Source organism: Mytilus californianus, unplaced genomic scaffold (genome assembly GCF_021869535.1).
Source record: "Mytilus californianus isolate M0D057914Y unplaced genomic scaffold, xbMytCali1.0.p SCAF_2, whole genome shotgun sequence".
Taxonomy (NCBI): domain Eukaryota; kingdom Metazoa; phylum Mollusca; class Bivalvia; order Mytilida; family Mytilidae; genus Mytilus; species Mytilus californianus.
Genome location: NW_026262668.1, coordinates 2923388 through 2942440, shown reverse-complemented (window position 1 = coordinate 2942440; position 19053 = coordinate 2923388). Strand labels below are relative to the sequence as shown.

At 32.7% G+C, this 19053-nt stretch overlaps 1 protein-coding gene across 1 annotated transcript; it reads left to right on the top strand.

Annotated features, from left to right (window-relative positions):
* Window positions 1-1247: 1247 nt before the first annotated feature.
* Window positions 1248-18430, top strand: LOC127729069 (26S proteasome non-ATPase regulatory subunit 3-like). The gene is made up of 11 exons (XM_052236720.1): window positions 1248-1555; window positions 3750-3940; window positions 5481-5621; window positions 6275-6411; window positions 10200-10390; window positions 11025-11128; window positions 13050-13164; window positions 13806-14029; window positions 15924-16079; window positions 16917-16967; window positions 17659-18430. Exons 1-11 carry the CDS (start codon window positions 1411-1413, stop codon window positions 17734-17736), a joined length of 1533 nt encoding a protein of 510 aa, XP_052092680.1. The 5' UTR covers window positions 1248-1410; the 3' UTR covers window positions 17737-18430.
* The last annotated feature ends 623 nt before the right edge of the window (window positions 18431-19053 follow it).

Below are 19053 nucleotides of genomic sequence, written 5' to 3'. Positions count from 1 at the left end.
CTTTCGTCCCTCTTTTATAATGTTCAAGTATAGTTTTGGATTGTCTGTGTGTAAATTTTCTAATTGATTTATATATATATATATATTATAAGTACGTCTAAACAGGAACATATATATATATATATATGTTAGATATACTGTTCCCAGGTCTAAACAAGTGACAACTCTACGACAGATCCATATATGTATATATATTTGATAAGTACGTCTAAATAAGTGACAACTCTACGACAGATCCATCCATTGGATCACCAGTGAAGGTGATACACGACTGAAAACCGTGACATTATATAAATAACACATAGCTGAGAGGGTGATAGAGCAGATTGTTACCCCGAGAAAACATTGTCAACTGAGGCGAAGCCAAGGTTGACACTGTCTTTTCGAGGGGTAACAATCTGCTCTATCACCCTCTCAGATATGTGTTATTTAATCTATTATACTGAATAATCTGTTATTACTGTTGATTAAATTTCAAATTCAAAGTAATAAACTATGACGTCTTGTACATAACATAAACAACCATCCGTATAAATTTAATAAAACGCACACTTGATCAAGCGTTTCCGTGAAGGGTAATCAAGTATTTCCATAGGAAAGAGTCGTATTTAACAAAGCGCACACTTGAACAAGCGTCTCCGTGAAGGGTAATAGAGTATTTACCATAGAATAGAGTAAATTGTCTCCCTCGTATGAACCAATCATAATCTGGCATTTTGACATGAAGTATAATAAATTATAATTACTCTAAAATTAGCACAACAATGTTAAATTTGCAAATATAAATATATGTGCTGTTAACGGGATATCGTTAAGTATTCTAGAGGTTTTCTGACTTCGTCCTTTCACCAACTTCCGAAGCAAGGTTGTGACGGCTCTCCGGACTTTTCCGAAGTCCTGCGTTTAACACATTGATTGCCTATACATAACGGGGTCCCAGTCTAATTGATTGCCGAGTTTATGAGCTTCGGTCCTTGCTTGGAAGTTGAGGTAACACCTGCCTCGTATTATTATTATGATGTGACAGTCATGTTCACTTTGATATATATTTTAAAGTTTCCCGCAAAACAAAACTTAGAGCACCAAAGTAAGGGAAGGAACTCTTTATCCTTTAAAAAATTTCGATTGTACTGAAAATTTAACTATGCTTACTAGAATATAAGGAAAAAATTAACGGAGGCATTTTTATTAACATTCATTAAAAGTTAGAATATAATTAAAATGTTTTCCAAAGTTATTTTCTGCGGAACTTTTATCCGCCATAGTTTCACTTTTTGCAGATCATGCCGGGTTTGTTGGCGAAGCTTTAATCAGTTTAAACTAGTTGTGGACAATCAAAACAATTACTTGAATAAGTATCATTCACAATAACCCATAGATGAAGTAGTTATTAATGACAATAAATTAAAAATGGTGAAAAATACAGACGTAGAGATGAAAGAGGCACCAAGTCAAACAAAAAACAAAAAGACTGACCCGAAAATTGAAGATGTTGCAATGGATGAAGGTGAAGCTGAAGAACCAAAGAAAGATCCAGATCTCTTAACACTTGAAGGTTATTTCTATGTTTTGTATAAAGCAATACATGGTTATTTTACTGTGCTGCTAAGGTGCATGCCTTAGCTGCACAGGCACTTGTCTATGAAAAAAAAAAAATATAGCCTTTATAGGCTAGCCTATATACCTTAACAGTCGCGAAATTCCTTTATATTTTGATTTCTCGGTTGTCAACCCTGCTAAAACTTGAAATGCCGTAAATCTAAATTGATTTATCTACACAATGTATAACATGCATACCTTTGTTGTCAGAGTAATTTGTAGCAGGCCTAGGCCTCCCCAAGTATGTCAACCCTAATTATTTCATCTACCAACAGCCGATTGAAAACCTGTATATAGGATTTTTTTTTCAGAGACAAGTGCCTGTGCTTAGCTGTTTGAAATATGAACTACAGTCTACAGCACATTACAGTATTATTTTTTATCTGCATGTGAATTTAACATCATTTCACTTTGTACAATAACAAATATTATTAGTCACAGTCAAATGCAATTCATCGTTTGATAGAAAAGAAAATCGAAGGCCAAGGTATTTTTCTTAATAATGAGGGGATCTCAGCAACTCTTGACAGTGGATGAATGTGGAGTGGTCTAATAAGTAGAGTATTCACTAGCCTGTCCTGACTCACTATTCCGAACCCCATTCATGCTAAGGTGTGTTTGACTTTGATCTTGGTTAGCTTTTCCTGCCAAAGGTTAGGGTCTCTGGGTACTTTTGACTTTCTCTTTCATTAATAAAACTGGCCACCATGATATAGCCAATGCTTTAATAAAGTGGCATTTAACACCAACAATCAATCACAACTATTTTAAGAAAATAGTGATGTTAAATATAAACTACCATATTTTAAGTTGACCTACCCTACTGCCAGTGTCTATGGTCTACTGATAACCATTTTTTATGCCCCCGCCGGTTTGGAGGCGGCAATAAGTTTTACCCCTGTCTGTACGTCCGTCCGTACGTCCCAAAATTGGTTTCCGTTCTCTACCTTAAGTTTGCCTCAACCAAATATTATGAAACTTATACACAATGCTTATTAACACAAAACACAGGTCAAGTTTGAAATTGGGTGGTGTCACTTTTACCTTTCTAGAGTTATGCCCCTTTACAGATGGAAAAATTGCTGAATTTTTCGTTTCCGTTCTCTAAATTTAGTTTGCCTCAACCAAATGTTATGAAACTAATACACAATGCTTATTACCACAAAACACAGATCAAGATTGAATTTTGGTGGCGTCACATTTACGGTTCTAGAGGTATGCCCCTGTACAAATGGAAAAATTGCTGAATTTTTCGTTTCTGTTCTCTAACTTCAGTTTGCCTCAACCAAATGTTATGAAACTTATACACAATACTTTTTACCACAAAACTCAGATCAAGTACAAATTTAGGTAGCGTCACTTTTACAGTTCTTGAGTTATGTCCCTTTATAACGTTATATGCAAGCGGAGGCATCATCTGTGTCCGATGGACACATTCCCCATTTTTTTTCATAAAGTAATTATACATGTATCTGTATAGCTGTTTTAGTGCAAAAGTAATTAATGGGATAAGGGAGTGGAACAAACTATCACATATTAATGGATTGTTGTAATATTATTACTTCACAAATTGGCAAATCATCATGATCAAGTGCTTGAACCAATCAAATGTAATTTACAATGATAAAATTGAAAGGAAGGTGTTAAAGGTACATAAAAAAAGATCAGGTACTTTTGTTTTGATTCTTTAAAGTTTGATGGCTTGAAACCAAACATGCTTACTTTGCATCTAAATGTACTCGAAATACACCATCCTTGCCGAAAAAAAATAACTGGGATGGCAAACCCACCTAGACTCAAACTCTACAGTTTTGACACAGAATAGCTATATGGTTGGTTGGCATGCATTCTTGATGCAAACAAATCATCTATCGAATTGCAATTTGACACATTTATTGCAACATCCCATTCGAATTCCCTTCCATGGGTGCATCTAAAATTGTTTACATGACGATGTATGGTCAGGTAAATTTTTGTCATCCATCATTTGCAATTACTAAGCAGGGATGAGAGACAGACTGACAATGTATTCCTACCATGATGACTATGCATAGTGTTTATCTACTATTTGACTCCATTGTTGTTTCATTTCTACTTACTGCACATTGAAAGTGTGTTCAAGTTTTTATAAATTTTCTTTCTTTTTTCAGACATAAAAGATTACGTACGTCAGATTGAGAAATCAGTATCTTCAAAAGAACCTCGTTACATGTCAAGAGTTATGCGTAGTCTTGTAAATGTAAGAAGACGACTGAATCAAACCATACTGAGAAAGCTGTTTCAGGGATACCTTTTGACACAAGCTGTACAAAGAGATGAACTAATAGCTTTTCTTGACCAGGTAAAATAGATAAAATAAGATGTGTAAATGTAACTAAGGCCATGTAAAATATATTTTCTGGTTCTCAGACAATGACTTCTTAAAATTTGATGAGGGAGGGAATGTATTTAATTTATGAATTTATTATTTTGTTGATATTGGCCAATATTTTTTATACACTACTTGTATGTTTTCATGTTAAAGAATAAGATGCCAAGGGGTGATGAAAAAGCACAAAGGTTAATTAAATAAAACATGATTAAAATATGGAGAAGAAAAATAACTAGTGCTGGTTACCACTAGCCCTACCAAGTCTTTTTATACCCTCTGGGTCAATTCTTTTTTTAACAGATGAAAAAAAAAGCAAGAATCTCTTAAGACAATTATCAATGCTGCCTTAATCTAGACCATATTGCCAGGTTGAAGCAAAAATTGCTTATCCTTCAGGAGAGCCTAATTTTGTTTGTATTTTTATTGGGGTGCATGTTTGCCACTTTTTATCCTCTTCAGTTTGTAAAGAAAAGGCAGAGATATTATAATGGGTATGTCTGTTTATAATTGCACCTTCAGCAATAGCGAGGTTATATAGTAATAATTCTTATATGATTTGCATATTAGAGAATACGTTGATATGATTGGTTGAGAGGACTTCCGGTAGTTGTTCTTGACGTCGTTTATTTTTCGATAGACGACGTTGACTGAACTTCTTTTCGTAACCAATGTAAACAAGATGGCGGCGATAATGACACAATCCGGATCGACGTTAACAAAATTTATTTTCAGTTCGCGTTAATAGGTCTTAATAGTTAGATTAAATAATAAACACAAAACATTTATTTGAATGATAAGTTTTTTTGTAGTTTATTTTTTATCAGATTGCAAATTTCACGGAGTACATATTTTTGCGTTAACCAACAAATATATTCATGCGCCAGGCCTATTCAATGACACACATATACAATTTACGTGTGATAGAGGTTACGAGTGGGGAAAAATAAATTCCTTATCTCCAATTTTAAAGAATTATAAGGATTAAACGCCTTTTTAAAGGAATTTATTGGTGTATAAACTGTACCAAGTCACTCACAAACATATCATAAAAGTCCTTCGGACTTTTATTTGTTTGTGAGTGAATTGGTCGAGTTTATACACCAATAAATTCCTTTAAAAAGGTGTTTAATCCTATAATCACTATGTCTGTCAGCCATCATTGATAGTAATGATGGAAATGATATCCTGAAATCATTTGTTTTCTGAATCATTCCATAACTAACTCAAATGAATAATCATTTGGGAGGATCTCAGACTACAGTTTGCATACAACCTATCAGGTAGGACAGAGAGCGACACACAAATACAGGTCTCCTCATTTAGTATTAATGAAGATATACTAGTAAAAGTCTTAACATTTTAGAAATAATATGACCTTTCGACTGATTTAATTTTTCAGTTGTGAGATAAGCAACTAAACATAGATTTTAATGTTTTTACTGACCTTATACTGTAGTTTGAAGTTTAATTTTTATATAAAAGTTTGATTGAAAGCAACATGTATTTTTAGCCAATGGAATCCAATGGCATTGGACCTACATTCAGACCCAAATCCGGTAAAAGTGCAACGGTACCTGTCATACCAGAGGTAGAAATATACCTTCACCTTTTGTTAATTATACATCTGATTGACCTCAAGAAATATACTCAGGTAAATTATCAATTTATGTATTTACATTGGAGAGTTTAAAAACTTCCAAATATTAACTATTAAAGTGTGAAGATCACTTCAAAGAGACTAGGATGCAGATCCTAAAATTATCAAAGTTTGTTGTAGCCAAATTTGATTCAAATTTTTTGAAAAACAATTGGAGAAATGATTGGTTCCAACACTTCTTCTAGATTGGCATGTACAGACTCCACATTAAGAGGTTACCCAACAGTTAACTGATATTATACCCCCACTATATAGAAGTGAGAGATGTATTGTAATCACCTTTTCTGTCTGTCCAAGAAATATTTTTGTCTCACTTTTCTCTCAGAAACTACCATGTGTGCTTGTCTAATCTGTCTGATACCTACTTCTGTTTGCTGATACTTTGAATTTTTCAATATGTTGAATGAATTTTAAAATTTAAATAACACGTCTCAGAAACTAGTGAATTTTAGATTTTGTCAGCAAGTCAACAGTGATGAGTTGTAACTGCTTATATGTCATTAGTTGATGTAGTTAATGTAAAATTACCAGAAAGTAGAACGTAATGTTGTCAGATCCTTGTAATAATCAAAGTCTGAAATAGGATCTTTATTCAATCAGATTGCATATTTAGAGTGGTTTTGTAACATAGTTTAATTATATTGTAGGCTGTTGCATGTTCGGAAAAGTTGATGAATAAGATTATTCCCTTAAATAGAAGGACATTAGGAGAATTGGCTGCTAAATGTTACTTTTATCACTCAAGGGGTTACGAATTAACAAATCAGTTGGATAAACTCAGATCGTAAGTATAACTGCTTAAAATTTTAAAAATTTGTGGACAGTCAACAATTGGTTTGATTTTTGTCGAGCCTGCGACTTTTGTCGCAGAAAGCTCGACATAGGGATAGTGATCCGGCGGCGGCGGCTACGGCGGCGGCGGTGTTAGCTAACTTCTTAAAAGCTTTATATTTTAGAAGATGGAAGACCTGGATGCTTCATACTTTGTATATGGATGCCTCATGTTACGAAGTTTCCGTCAGTCACATGTCCAATGTCCTTGACCTCATTTTCATGGTTCAGTGACTACTTGAAAAAAAAGTTCAGATTTTTTGTAATGTTAAATTCTCTCTTATTATAAGTAATAGGATAACTATATTTGGTATGTGCTTACCTTGCAAGGTCCTCATGCCCGTCAGAGAGTTTTCACTTGACCTCGACCTCATTTCATGGATCAGTCAACAAGGTTAAGTTTTCGTGGTCAAGTCCATATCTCAGATACTATAAGCAATAGGTCTAGTATATTCGGTGTATGGAAGGACTGTAAGGTGTACATGTCCAACTGGCAGGTGTCATCTGACCTTGACCTCATTTTCATGGTTCAGTGGTTATAGTTAAGTTTTTGTGTTTTGGTCTGTTTTTCTTATACTGTATGCAATAGGTCTACTATATTTGGTGTATGGAATGATTGTAAGGTGTACATGTCTAGCTGGCAGGTGTCATCTGACCCTGACCTCATTTTCATGGTTCAGTGGTCAAAGTTAAGTTTTTGAGTTTTGGTCTTTCTTTCTAATACTGCATGCAATAGGTCAGCTATATTTGGTGTATGGAATGATTGTAAGGTGTACATGTCTAGCTGGCAGGTGTCATCTTACCTTGACCTCATTTTCATGGTTCAGTGGTCAAAGTTAAGTTTTTGAGTTTTGGTCTTTTTTTCTAATACTATATGCAATAGTTCAACTATATTTGGTGTATGGAAATATTTTATGATCTATATGTCAGTCACGCAGGTTTTATTTGACCTTGACCTCATTTTCAAGGTTCATTGCTCAGTGTTAAGTTTTTGTGTTTTCGTCTGTTTTTCTTAAACTATAAGCAATAGGTCAACTATATTTGTTGTATGGAAGAATTGTTAGCTGTACATGCCTGCCTAGCATGGTTCATCTGACCTTGACCTCATTTTCATGGTTCATTGGTCAATGTTTAGTTTACTTGGTTAATGTTAAGTTTATGTGACAGTTGTAATAAAGCTTTATATTTAGGACTATCAACATAATATCAATGATTAGTAAAGAAGGCGAGACATTTCAGCGTGTGCACTCTTGTTGGATTTTTTTTGTGTAACTGTCTCATTGATGTATGCTTCTTTCGCATTGTAAACAACATGTGATAAAATTCACGATATATCTATACTTAGCGCAGACTCAGAGAGGTACTTAATAATGTCTGTTACAAAATGCCTCCAACATAAATCCACATATATCGTAACCTATGTGCAAACGATTTGTTGATTTCGCTGTGTTAAAAATTTGCAATTGAAAAAAAAATTACAGAACCTTTATTCTTATTCTGATGTATAACAAAAAGAATTAATGCATAAGAGCTCGGAAAAATGTGTGAAATTCCATTAGTGTTTTTGGCGCATTAAAGTCATTTCAAAACATGACGTCATACGAATGAAAACGCCAAAGTTGAAGGGTTTTCAGTTGCGTTAACCCTCCAAATTCGGATAATATTGCATTCAAATGCAGTTTTGAGGTAGGTGTTGTTTTATTTTCTATTCTATTGCATTATTCCTACATTTAATGATTTCAGTAAGTCAACAATGGTGGCTCCTTAGTTACGAAATGTCAACTGTGGATTTGATTGTAGCTTACGATAAAAAAATGATAATTAGAAATGGGAAATGTTTAGGTTGAGAATTAAAAGAATTAAACACATTTTTTCTAGCAGTTATTTAAGAAATAGTTCATACAAGCTATAGATTTATTAGAAATTTTTAGCTTTATCTAATAGGGGTTAAATAGCACAGCCACACACACAGCATACCAACCCTTGCTTCAGTTTTTTAAATGACCGTATTTGTCCTAATATAATCGAAATAATTCATGGAAGCCATAGATTTGTTATATAGGCTGTGATATTCATTAATTTAACACTCAGGATAAAATTCAAATATTACGGCCCAGGCCATGTGTAAATTTTCAACAAATCTATGTCCATGAATTATTTCTTAAATATAACAGTAGTGCAGTGAATTAATTAATTGATTGATTGTTTGTGTTTAACACCACATTCAGCACCATTTGATCACGGTTTAAGCTAGAATTTTGAGGGCTGTAGTCACTTTTGCGCAAGATGAAAATCAACCTTATTTTGGGTAACAGCATTGACAGAATTTGAAGGACTTGAGCATGTACTAGGCAGTTATAACATGATTTGACTGATGTGGTACTTAAATATGAAGATTAGGATATAAGATCTGGAAATGTAGTTCACAATTTCACTTCAGTTAGTTTCAGGGGACAATTCTGATCATTAAAAGTTGGGTTCCATTTTTTTATATACCAGGAATCAAAGCATAAAGGAACTTGTAAAGACTTTTTCACTGCATGATCATTATCCATATAAAAACGTTTAAATTGATATTTGGAATTCATTTCTATGAAGTTGGAAACAAGGATTTGTATAAATCCATATTGGAACGATTATAATGACTGTAATTTGTAAATAAATCAAGAATAGATCACGTTTACTTTCTATTTTCAAATGAAATGATAACGGGAAGTGAAAAGTGGATAATAAATTCTGAATGAATCCTGATTCATCTTCGGAATCCTTCTTGTTTAGAAAAGGCAGGAAATGATCATTTTTTAAATTAAATTTGCTCGGTAAGAACTGTCTCTCTCTTTTCGTTTGATACTAAATTATTACGTATTTTAGGTTTTAGTGTCTATAAATTCATAAGAATATTTTAAAGCATGGGCAGTACGTGGTAAAGGAAGCACCTGTTTGACTCGTGAAAACATTTCTGAATGTTTTGAATAAAGTTCTATATTTTTAATCGAAATTGTCAAAAGTTTTTGATGAAAAGTTATATCAAATATGACGAAAATAAGTCCATATGACGAAAGTGTGACAAACGAACTGCAAATTGTGATTGTATGAGAAATATTGAAATTGAAATACAGACTAACTGATTTTACTTGGCAAAATAATTATGATGGTCAATTATGAGGTTTAATTTATGAATTATAATTAACGGATTAGTGACCCATCCGATGGCGATAAGCGGCTTACTCGAATCACAATTCATAACACCTGTTGTAAATGTTAATTAGCTGAGGGTCATAAACTTGTCAGAAGCATGAAGACAGGTAGAATTATGGTATTTTCATGCGAAAATATTTTTACACTTTCCAAATTTAAGTGATGAAATTGATTTGAAATACTTTTGTCATTTTGGAAACTGTTTCATAAATGACGAAAGTGACAAGCACTTGCAAATTCACTGTTTGATTATATCTTGGTGCCTCGTCTTATAAGTGCAGAGATTACCAACAACCTTCTGCAGAAAGTTGGGTGAAGTCTTTGAGAAGTATCTAATCTCAAGGCTTCATTATCTTAATATTGCAGCTACAACCAGTATAATTTTCATTAAAGCATTCATGGTACCCATTGAAGGCACTTTGAAACTTTTAATTTAATTTTGGAGACCTCACCTGCATACATTTCAAACTTTTCAGAAATTGAAGCTGGTTAGTAGATACAGTAATAACATTGTCATAATTATTATGTTATTGTGCATTTCAGATTTTTCCACTCAAGATTAAGAACAGCAACATTAAGATCAGATTATGACGGTCAAGCATGTCTATTGAATCTTTTGTTACGTAACTATCTTCACTACAATCTGATAGAACAAGCTGACAAATTGGTGTCCAAATCAACTTTCCCAGACACAGCATCTAATAATGAATGGGCAAGATTTTTGTTTTATCTTGGTATGTAGTGGAACACACTTCCAACAAACTATAATTGCATTAAAAATTGCATATGTTCAATTTGTACAAATTATCAATTTTATTTTTGTTTTATCAAATGTTTTTTTCAATGTCGGGAGTTTTAATTCAGATGAAACTGCACTAATTCAAAGGTTAAGTCAACTGGATTAAGCTTTTTCTTTTGAAATAGCAACAAAATTGGTAATTATGAAAGGTCTATGTTATTATGTATCAAAATAACATAACTGACATAAAAAGTCTACAAAAATAAATTTCCTAATCTTGAATACACAAGTCTTTCAAAATTGGGTAATAGGTGTCAATTTTCACCTACTACTATACTCCAGAAGCTGCATACTTTGGAAATTTTATTTATTTTGATATACATATACATTTAATAGCACTATAAAGGTAATTCATTGCATCTGTCCAGCTAGTAAAGCTAGCAATAATGTGATTTGAAAAATACAAAACATTATAATTTCAAGGATCTCACAGGATTTTATCATTATGGGATGTACTATGATTCCCTGTTAAAATTGTAGAGGTGTTAGGTATGCAATTAAACTGACCTCCAACCCTATTTAAAGGTCATTCAGCTAAAAGTTAACAGTTTTGTGAATTATTATTTCAGGCAGAATAAAATCAGCACAGTTAGAGTATTCAGATGCTCATAAACATTTATTACAGGCCTTAAGGAAGGCTCCAACACACGGAGCTGTTGGATTTAAACAAACAGTAAGTAAAGCTTATTGTACACACATATTTCTGGTCAGTCTGAAGGTAGGCAACAATAAAGAGGTTTGTAGGATTTAAAAGAATGATCATGTTTGATGTACTCAATACTCCCTAAAAGCCAATATATAAAAAAAAAATCTTTGAAAAGGTTATATCACATGGGATTACTACACAAGTGATTCTTCTTGCCTGCAATACACAAATTTCAAACAGACCTTTGGTTAGGATTAAATGTACATGTACTGTGCTTTTGGAATTAAACAACAGCCCTTGATTGGTGTAAACTTTCAAATAAACTCTGAATTGTGTGATTGGGATTCCAGTATGATGAATATGGTTTACATCTTTACTGCCCCACCTTGATTGATTAAGAGGGGGAGGGGAGCATTATCTTTACATGAATCAATGACAGTAACAGTGAGATTCACTTAAAATGTGAACATAAAAAAACTACAAAAGGGTGCAAAGGTATGTGAAAAAACCTAAAGGATGCACTAGCGGATTTAGGGGGGTTTGTGGGGGTTCGGGAAAACCCCCCCACTTGAAAATCTTAAAATAATTTTTATTTTAATCATTTTTTGTTTTAATGTTATTTTTACTATTATAAATTGAATATCCAGTGAGCACTTAATAGGGTGACGCGTTGTCGCTACACCCCATTAAATATACACATGTCTCTATTACATTGGCCTGGGGAAATAATTAGAGGATCAAATGGTTTAATTAAGACAATCCAAGGCTGCTATCCCTATATATATTTATTTTATTACTTTGATGGTTTTATAATCAAAATGACGTTTTCTGTTAGTTTGATTTGAAGAAAAATACTGGTTACCCTATCATATCTATAATAATTTTTTCTAGAAAATTCTGCAACTGCTGAGACACCAGCTGAATCTAAGGATATTGCAAACTTTATTTCCACATCTGTAACTAGTGCTCAAATGTATAGCATGCTAAATGAAAACTTAAACCCACCTGGTTCTTTTCTTTTTCCTTTAAACGAGAAATGTACGGGTTTAAAAGATGTTTCAAATATGCGTGGCTGGATTATTTCCCATGGATTGTCTATTCAACTTTACAGGACGGAATTTACTGCAAATTGTGTTTTGTTCCATACTGACCACTATACCTTAAACAGTTTATTAAGAAACCAGTTCAGAATTTGGTTTAAGAAAATGGTGAATGTAAATCTCACAAAAAAAACAAAATACTGGCACCAAACAGCCTTATTAAGAGATCAAGACTTTGCTCACACAAATTATAAGTCTAGTGAAATAGACCCAAGGGCTGAAACAGCAATTGCAAAACAGGTGGATAAGGTCTGTAATTAAATATTTAAACAAATCTAAAAAGTTTATTTTGGGTAACCATATGCCGGATGAACAAAAAGTGTGCCGATTATTGAAAAACATTAGGTTTGGTATAACAAGAAAACTATGATGTTCAAAAATGCTTCTCAAAACCCCCCCGCTTTAAGCTCTGGATCCGCGCCTGAGGGTGCAAAGGTATGATAACTACAAAAGGGTGCAAAGGTATGTGAAAAAAACATTTTAGGACGGATCGAAAACTAATCTGTTAAATTTGAACAAATCTTCCCTTTGTAACATCATTTGAAATTGTAGCGTTGTGCTATTTCTGTTATCAAAATTTCTGATATGTGATAATACTGCTATATGCTGTGGATTCATTATTATTCATAGGGTTTTAATTTTTCTTGGATTTCATTAGCAAAGGTGAATCATGAGTTTAAGTTTGCAACAAACATTTCAAAACACAAATTGCCTGTGGTCTTGTATGCAGAAATTATTCAAACCCCTTAAGCAAGTATCTCAAAATAATGATTTTTCACGAATCCAAGGAATTTGGTACCCACAAAGATAAATTTATCACTCAGTATATGTATCATGTATATTTACAGGTGCACAAACTAGCCATTACAGTAGAATTATTGTTGGGTGATATCCCAGACAGACATTTATTCAGACAACCATCAATGAGAAAAACCTTAGCTCCATACTTCCAGTTAACTCAAGGTATAAAATACTGTAATGTATAGACTTGCTTAGGACTACAATATTGTAGTTTTAAAAGAGACATGTGTGATATACTTGGATAAAAATTTCATGGTACCCTAAAAAACAACAGATGGAAGATTTATGCAATATAATATACCATCATTCTACTTCTTTAAACAAAGAAGCTCTGTTGAGACATCATATGCCCATAAGTACATAAGCAATACTGTCTTGTCTGAATCTATATTTTACATTTCAATTAAAAATAAGGAGATGTGGTATGATTACAACTATCCACCAGAGTTCAAATGTCAAAGAAATGAAGAATTATAGGTCACCATACAGCCTTCATAATGAGAAAAACCCATACCGTATAGTTACCTATAAAAGGCCACCACATGAGAAATTAAAAACATTTGTTTTGAACAAAATCTTATGGTAAGGTGTTTTGTCTAGCCTCAATGACAACTTTGAAACATTTGGCTTTCCAAAACTTTTGATTTCAATGATATTTTGATGAATGTTGTTCCTACAGAAATCATAACTTCTTATAACTTAATACATACTCTTCTTTTGTTTCAAAGATTGATAGGATATAAAGTAGTATTAAATTTACTTACTTTAGTTCAATAGTTAGATGTTCTTCTCTCTTATTTCAGCTGTAAGAATTGGTAACTTAGCAAAATTTAATGAGGTGCTGGCCAAATTTGGTTCAAAGTTTCAGGCAGAAAATACATACACATTAATTATTCGATTAAGACACAATGTGATAAAGACTGGTGTGCGTATGATAAATTTGTCGTATTCTAAAATCTCACTGATGGATATATCACAGAAATTGATGCTAGACAGTCCAGAAGATGCAGAGTATATTGTAGCCAAGGTAAATAATATATCAATATCAATAGATTCTTATTCAACTTCATTTTATTTCAGTTGAGTTTGTTGCAGTCAAGATCTGTTGATTTCCTGTCTTTTTGGTCAGAAAATATTGTGCTTCATCTCATATGTATAAAAATAAACAGTTGTGTAAACACAGCAAATATTATGATAAAAGAAATCAGGAAATATGTTTTTGAAGAGGCTTTTGTGATTAGAATCAAGGATTTCTCTTTTATCTAGCCTACAGGATGAATGTAGTGTTTTAATTCAAATGAGGATACGCCACTGAATAAATCAAACACTGATTTCATAATCAAGGATTTTCTCAAGAAATTCCACAGAAATTTTTTGGGGTGTTTTGTAGATCTGAAAACTGGATGACTTGAAGTAAGCTACATTTTTTATTGTTGTTTTTATGGGACATGTACATGTAGTTCCTTTGAAGAATTATATGAAGTCTGAAGTCTTTTAAAAATACACAAGTTATTCACTTTTATGAAAACAAGCCATATACTCATTGTTTTGTTAATTTTCATCTTATTTTTATAATCAATTTAAAGTAAAGGAAATCAAATAATGTATTATTGAAAAAGTATAATTGAATAATAATAATCATGAAAAATTACATTTTCTGTCATAACTTATTGGATCTTATTATCTCCCTTTACACAATTTTTTTCCTGATATTTTAAGGGCTATTCCATTAAAATGTATGTGGGAGGGTAGGAGGGAAAGTTTAATTATTGAATATGGGTCATGGGTCTTTTTTCAGTATGTGTCTATTACCATTATGCAAAATTATCTAAAAAATGGTTCATGGTTGTAGGGATATTTTGAAAGTCCCTACCTACCCTCCCACATACATTTTAATGGAATAGCCCTAAAGGGGCATTAGCTATGAGATATGAAAAAAATTAGAATATGATTTAGTTTGATTTGGTTCAATAATTAGTAAAAGTGAAATGAAATAATAAATCGCTTTTAGCAGCCAATTTGGTTCAATTTTGTCAAAATAAGCGAAGAAACATCACTGATAAATTATTCACTTGCAAGTGAATAATTCGACCTCATTGAATCTGTATTCTTGTGACCTTCAATTTAACTCATTAGCTAGAGATTGGTTACACATATATTAGTCGTGTTCAGCCTTTAAAAGGGAAAGAATGTCAACATTGAAAGTGAAACAAAGGTGATCCATTTCGTTGACTGATTCGATCCACAAAAAATCATTCTTATACAGGTAAAAACGATAATTAACTGGTTTTTTTAACCTATAACATGAAATCAAACAGACATAGAAAAATCCAATTGCACGAGGTTGCTATCTATTTATAGGGCTAGTTGACCGTCGGCAGTCTTCAAAGATCATCTCGATAGTTAATTAGATAGTGTTTAGACTAAAATACACATTAAATTCTGATATATATTATCGAGTATATGCATTGTTAATTGTTTATTTCAGACTCATTGTAATTTGGATATACATTTTAGTATGTTATAAATCAAATTGGTGAACATGATTTTGACAGCTAATGCCCCTTTAATATTAACTTTTGATATTAGTTGATCAATTCTTTTTGTAAGATTGAAAGAATGTAATAATCACTGTTTACACACGTTATATCAGATCAAAAGTACAATTACTTCATGTTAGGGCTGTTCCAAATGATTTTGGGTGGGGGATGAGAGGCACTCAAATTTATTAAATATGGGTTTTTGCCTTTTCCTTAGAACTTTGTGGTAATAATAATTATATGTGAAATATGAATTTTTATTTTATGGTTTGTTAGGGTCTTAAAAAAGTGTCTCCCATGTCCTCCCCATGTTTTTTATAATAATGGAACAGGACTAATTTTAAGTAGAAATTTTGTGAGCGTATGTTGACATTCTTGCAGGCAATTAGAGATGGTGTTATTGAGGCTACCATAGACCATGAGAAGGGGTATGTGCAGTCAAAGGAAATCAGTGATATTTACAACACCAGGGAACCAATGACTGCATTCCATCAACGTATTAGCTTTTGTTTAGATATACACAATGCTTCAGTAAAGGTAATAATTACTTCAACACTGTAAACCAAATAATATTTCTCTTCAATCTATTTTTATCGTGACATGAAAAACAAGTAGAAAGCTTGCACCTCCATACTATGCTCCCATAACCCCACATTGATTGATAGTCCAAGACACCAAATATTATTCCTACAAATCATAAGAATTTAGAAATGAAAATTGTTTTGAATATTTTTTAATGGGCTCTAATATACAGAAAAAACCTGTTTGGAGTACCCCTTAAGAAAACTTGGAAGAGGTTCACCTGACCCTGGCTAAGTTAACATGACAAGATTTCAACAAAAATTTATGATGAATCTAAGCCTCTATTTAGAATTTTGGATTTTAGTTCTCGTTATCAAATTGGTCCATATTTAAGTCCAAAGGCCCCAAATTAAACTTTGTTTGATTTCATCCAAAATGAATTTTTGGGGTTCTTTAATATGCTGAATCTAATCATGGTTTTAGATTTTAGATATTGGACCATAATAGGTTCCTGTCCAATTTCAAATTTTTAAGTTCTTGGACTACATTCATTCTGTGTCAGAAACCTATGCTGTGTCGAATATTTAATCACAATCTAAATTCAGATCTGTATCAAGCTTGAATGTTGTGTCCATACTTGCCTCAACTCTTCAGAGTTATCAAATCAAGCTGTGCCCTGTGGAGCATTTTATTGTCTTTTCTGAAAGGAAAACTTTTGATGTTTATGATCTGCTTAAATGTGTACAAAGTAAAGAGTATTTGTTGTAAGATTGATTATACAAGATTGAAAAAAAACAAGTTTTAAGATAAGTTAATGAAAGACAGTGCTTATAGATGACTTTCTCTTTTCAGGCCATGAGGTTTCCACCAAAATCATACAACAAAGATCTGGAGTCAGCCGAGGTAATGTATTGACTGGATTGTAGTTATTGAAAAAGTCCATTTTGTTGTTTTATTTCGTGTATAATTCTTTACTCTATAATGAATTTAGTTACAGATAATGAGAATGTATATAACCACCTTGGTGGTCTCGTGGTAGTGTGTTCCCCTCAAGTGCGGGAGGTCGTGTGTTCAAACCCCTGTCGAGTCAAACCAAAGACTTTAAAATTGGTATTTGCTGCTTCTCCAAAAAGCACGCAGCATTTAGGAGTAAGAGCAAAGACTGGTCGGCTGGGAGTCAGAATAATGTGTCCGGGTAACGTGACATGTCTTCCTGCGGACTGTTACCTTGTGAATTAGCATGTTCAAAATCCGGCTCAGCGTGTCGGTCTAGTACAAAGCAGTGTTGATATTCAAGTTACATTCACATGTTCTCGTCCTAAATATGCATATTAATTTGCCGCTGGATGTTAAACAGACATTCATCACATCATCTGTCATGTACACCATATTCCCTCAATTCACTAAAAGTATAAAGAGTTTAACTAAAGGCTACCTCTGACAACATTCTTGACATGGATTCATAACAATGTAGTTAAGTTGGGGTTAAACTATTTTTATTAGATGTCATGTGGAATAGCAAATGTTTATAGGAATTAATGTTGGAAACACGTAAAATGCATTTAAAATCAATTGTTATTTAAAATAATTCCAGGAAAGAAGAGAACGTGAACAACAAGAATTGGAAAGTGCTAAAGAAATTGCGGATGAAGATTTCGATGGTTTCCCTTGATCATGGGTTGAAATTTAGGATATATAGTTGTTTTGGTATCATGTACCATTTGCATTTTATTATTGTTTATTAAAACTACATAATTATGTAGATTTAATGGAGATGTTTCAATGTAAGGCTCATGTGTTGAAAAAACGACAACTTCATTTGAAGGGTGAAAATTCTTTCATATTATTTATCGAGAATTACTGCCTTTTCATTATGTTAATTTCAATGTCAAGATACTTTTGAGAGGTTCCAAGAATCTCTGAAATCATCTAATAGAAACTGATTAGGATTTCTAAGAATAAAATTTGAATTTCTGTTTTGTAATAAGTCTTGGATTATCAGAATTTGAATTCATTTTTTCTGACTATTGTGATTTCATTTTGTTTTGTGGGTACCCATTTTTGTGTTACGAGTAATAATTCCTCTTTTAAAGAGAATGTACCTCTACAGAAGGCAACTGAAAATTTATACTTCCATTTAAGGTCCCTATTTACCCATAGAATTTGTCTCCTTCATATAATGAATCCATAATATTTTAGCTGATGTACATTATGACAAGATATGTAATCAAAAGATGGAAGATTCAAGTAATGAGAGAAGTTATGATTGAAAATTTGTCACAATATCAGTTGATGTCAAAGTACTATCAGTGTAATTTAATATTAGAAGAGTCTTTAGAATTGAAATAAAGTTGTATATATATTTATATTTGTTTGTTTATTTTAATATGAGGTTCCATTGGTGTTCCCTTTTCTTATATGAAATACTGTAAACATTGAAATTTTTTGCAATGTTCTTTTTTCACCTGCGTCACCAAAGGTAAAAGCAGGTCTAGTAACCCCTTCACTCTGTTCTTCTGAAAGAGCTTAGGTAGAAAGCTTGGTTCTACGAGTGGGGAATGCTTTTATATTTAATCTGTAGCTTGATGATATAAAAATGAGATGTGGTATGATTGCCAATGAGACAACTATTCACCAGAGTTTAAATGAAGTGGTAGTAAGCAATTAAAGGACACTGTACAGCCTTCAACATTGAGAAAAACCCATACCGAATTGTCAGCATGTTGATTTGTAGCATGTAAGCATTTTTTGCATCAACCGTGCAACCACTTCCTTTTTGCCAATGGTTTGAAATTTTACAACACTCATTGTACAAGGAAAATGTGTCATAGTTTTCTTGACTTTATGGAAGGAAATGATTTTATATTTGGTCTGCAGCTTGATAATGTTGAGTTGCCGTGTGCAAGCATTTTTTGTATGTCCGTCAAAGACCGGATGTATTATGGAATACCCATGTCTGTCTGTCCATCAACACTTAGTACGATATAAA

What these genes read in the sequence shown, in the direction of transcription:
- LOC127729069 (XM_052236720.1), top strand. Translation starts at nt 1,411, where the DNA reads ATGGTGAAAAATACAGACGTAGAGATGAAAGAGGCACCAAGTCAAACA. An exon ending in CTGTTGGATTTAAACAAACA is followed by an intron (nt 11,129 to 13,049) that starts GTAAGTAAAGCT and finishes GTATATTTACAG; the next exon opens with GTGCACAAACTAGCCATTAC. An exon ending in ATACTTCCAGTTAACTCAAG is followed by an intron (nt 13,165 to 13,805) that starts GTATAAAATACT and finishes CTCTTATTTCAG; the next exon opens with CTGTAAGAATTGGTAACTTA.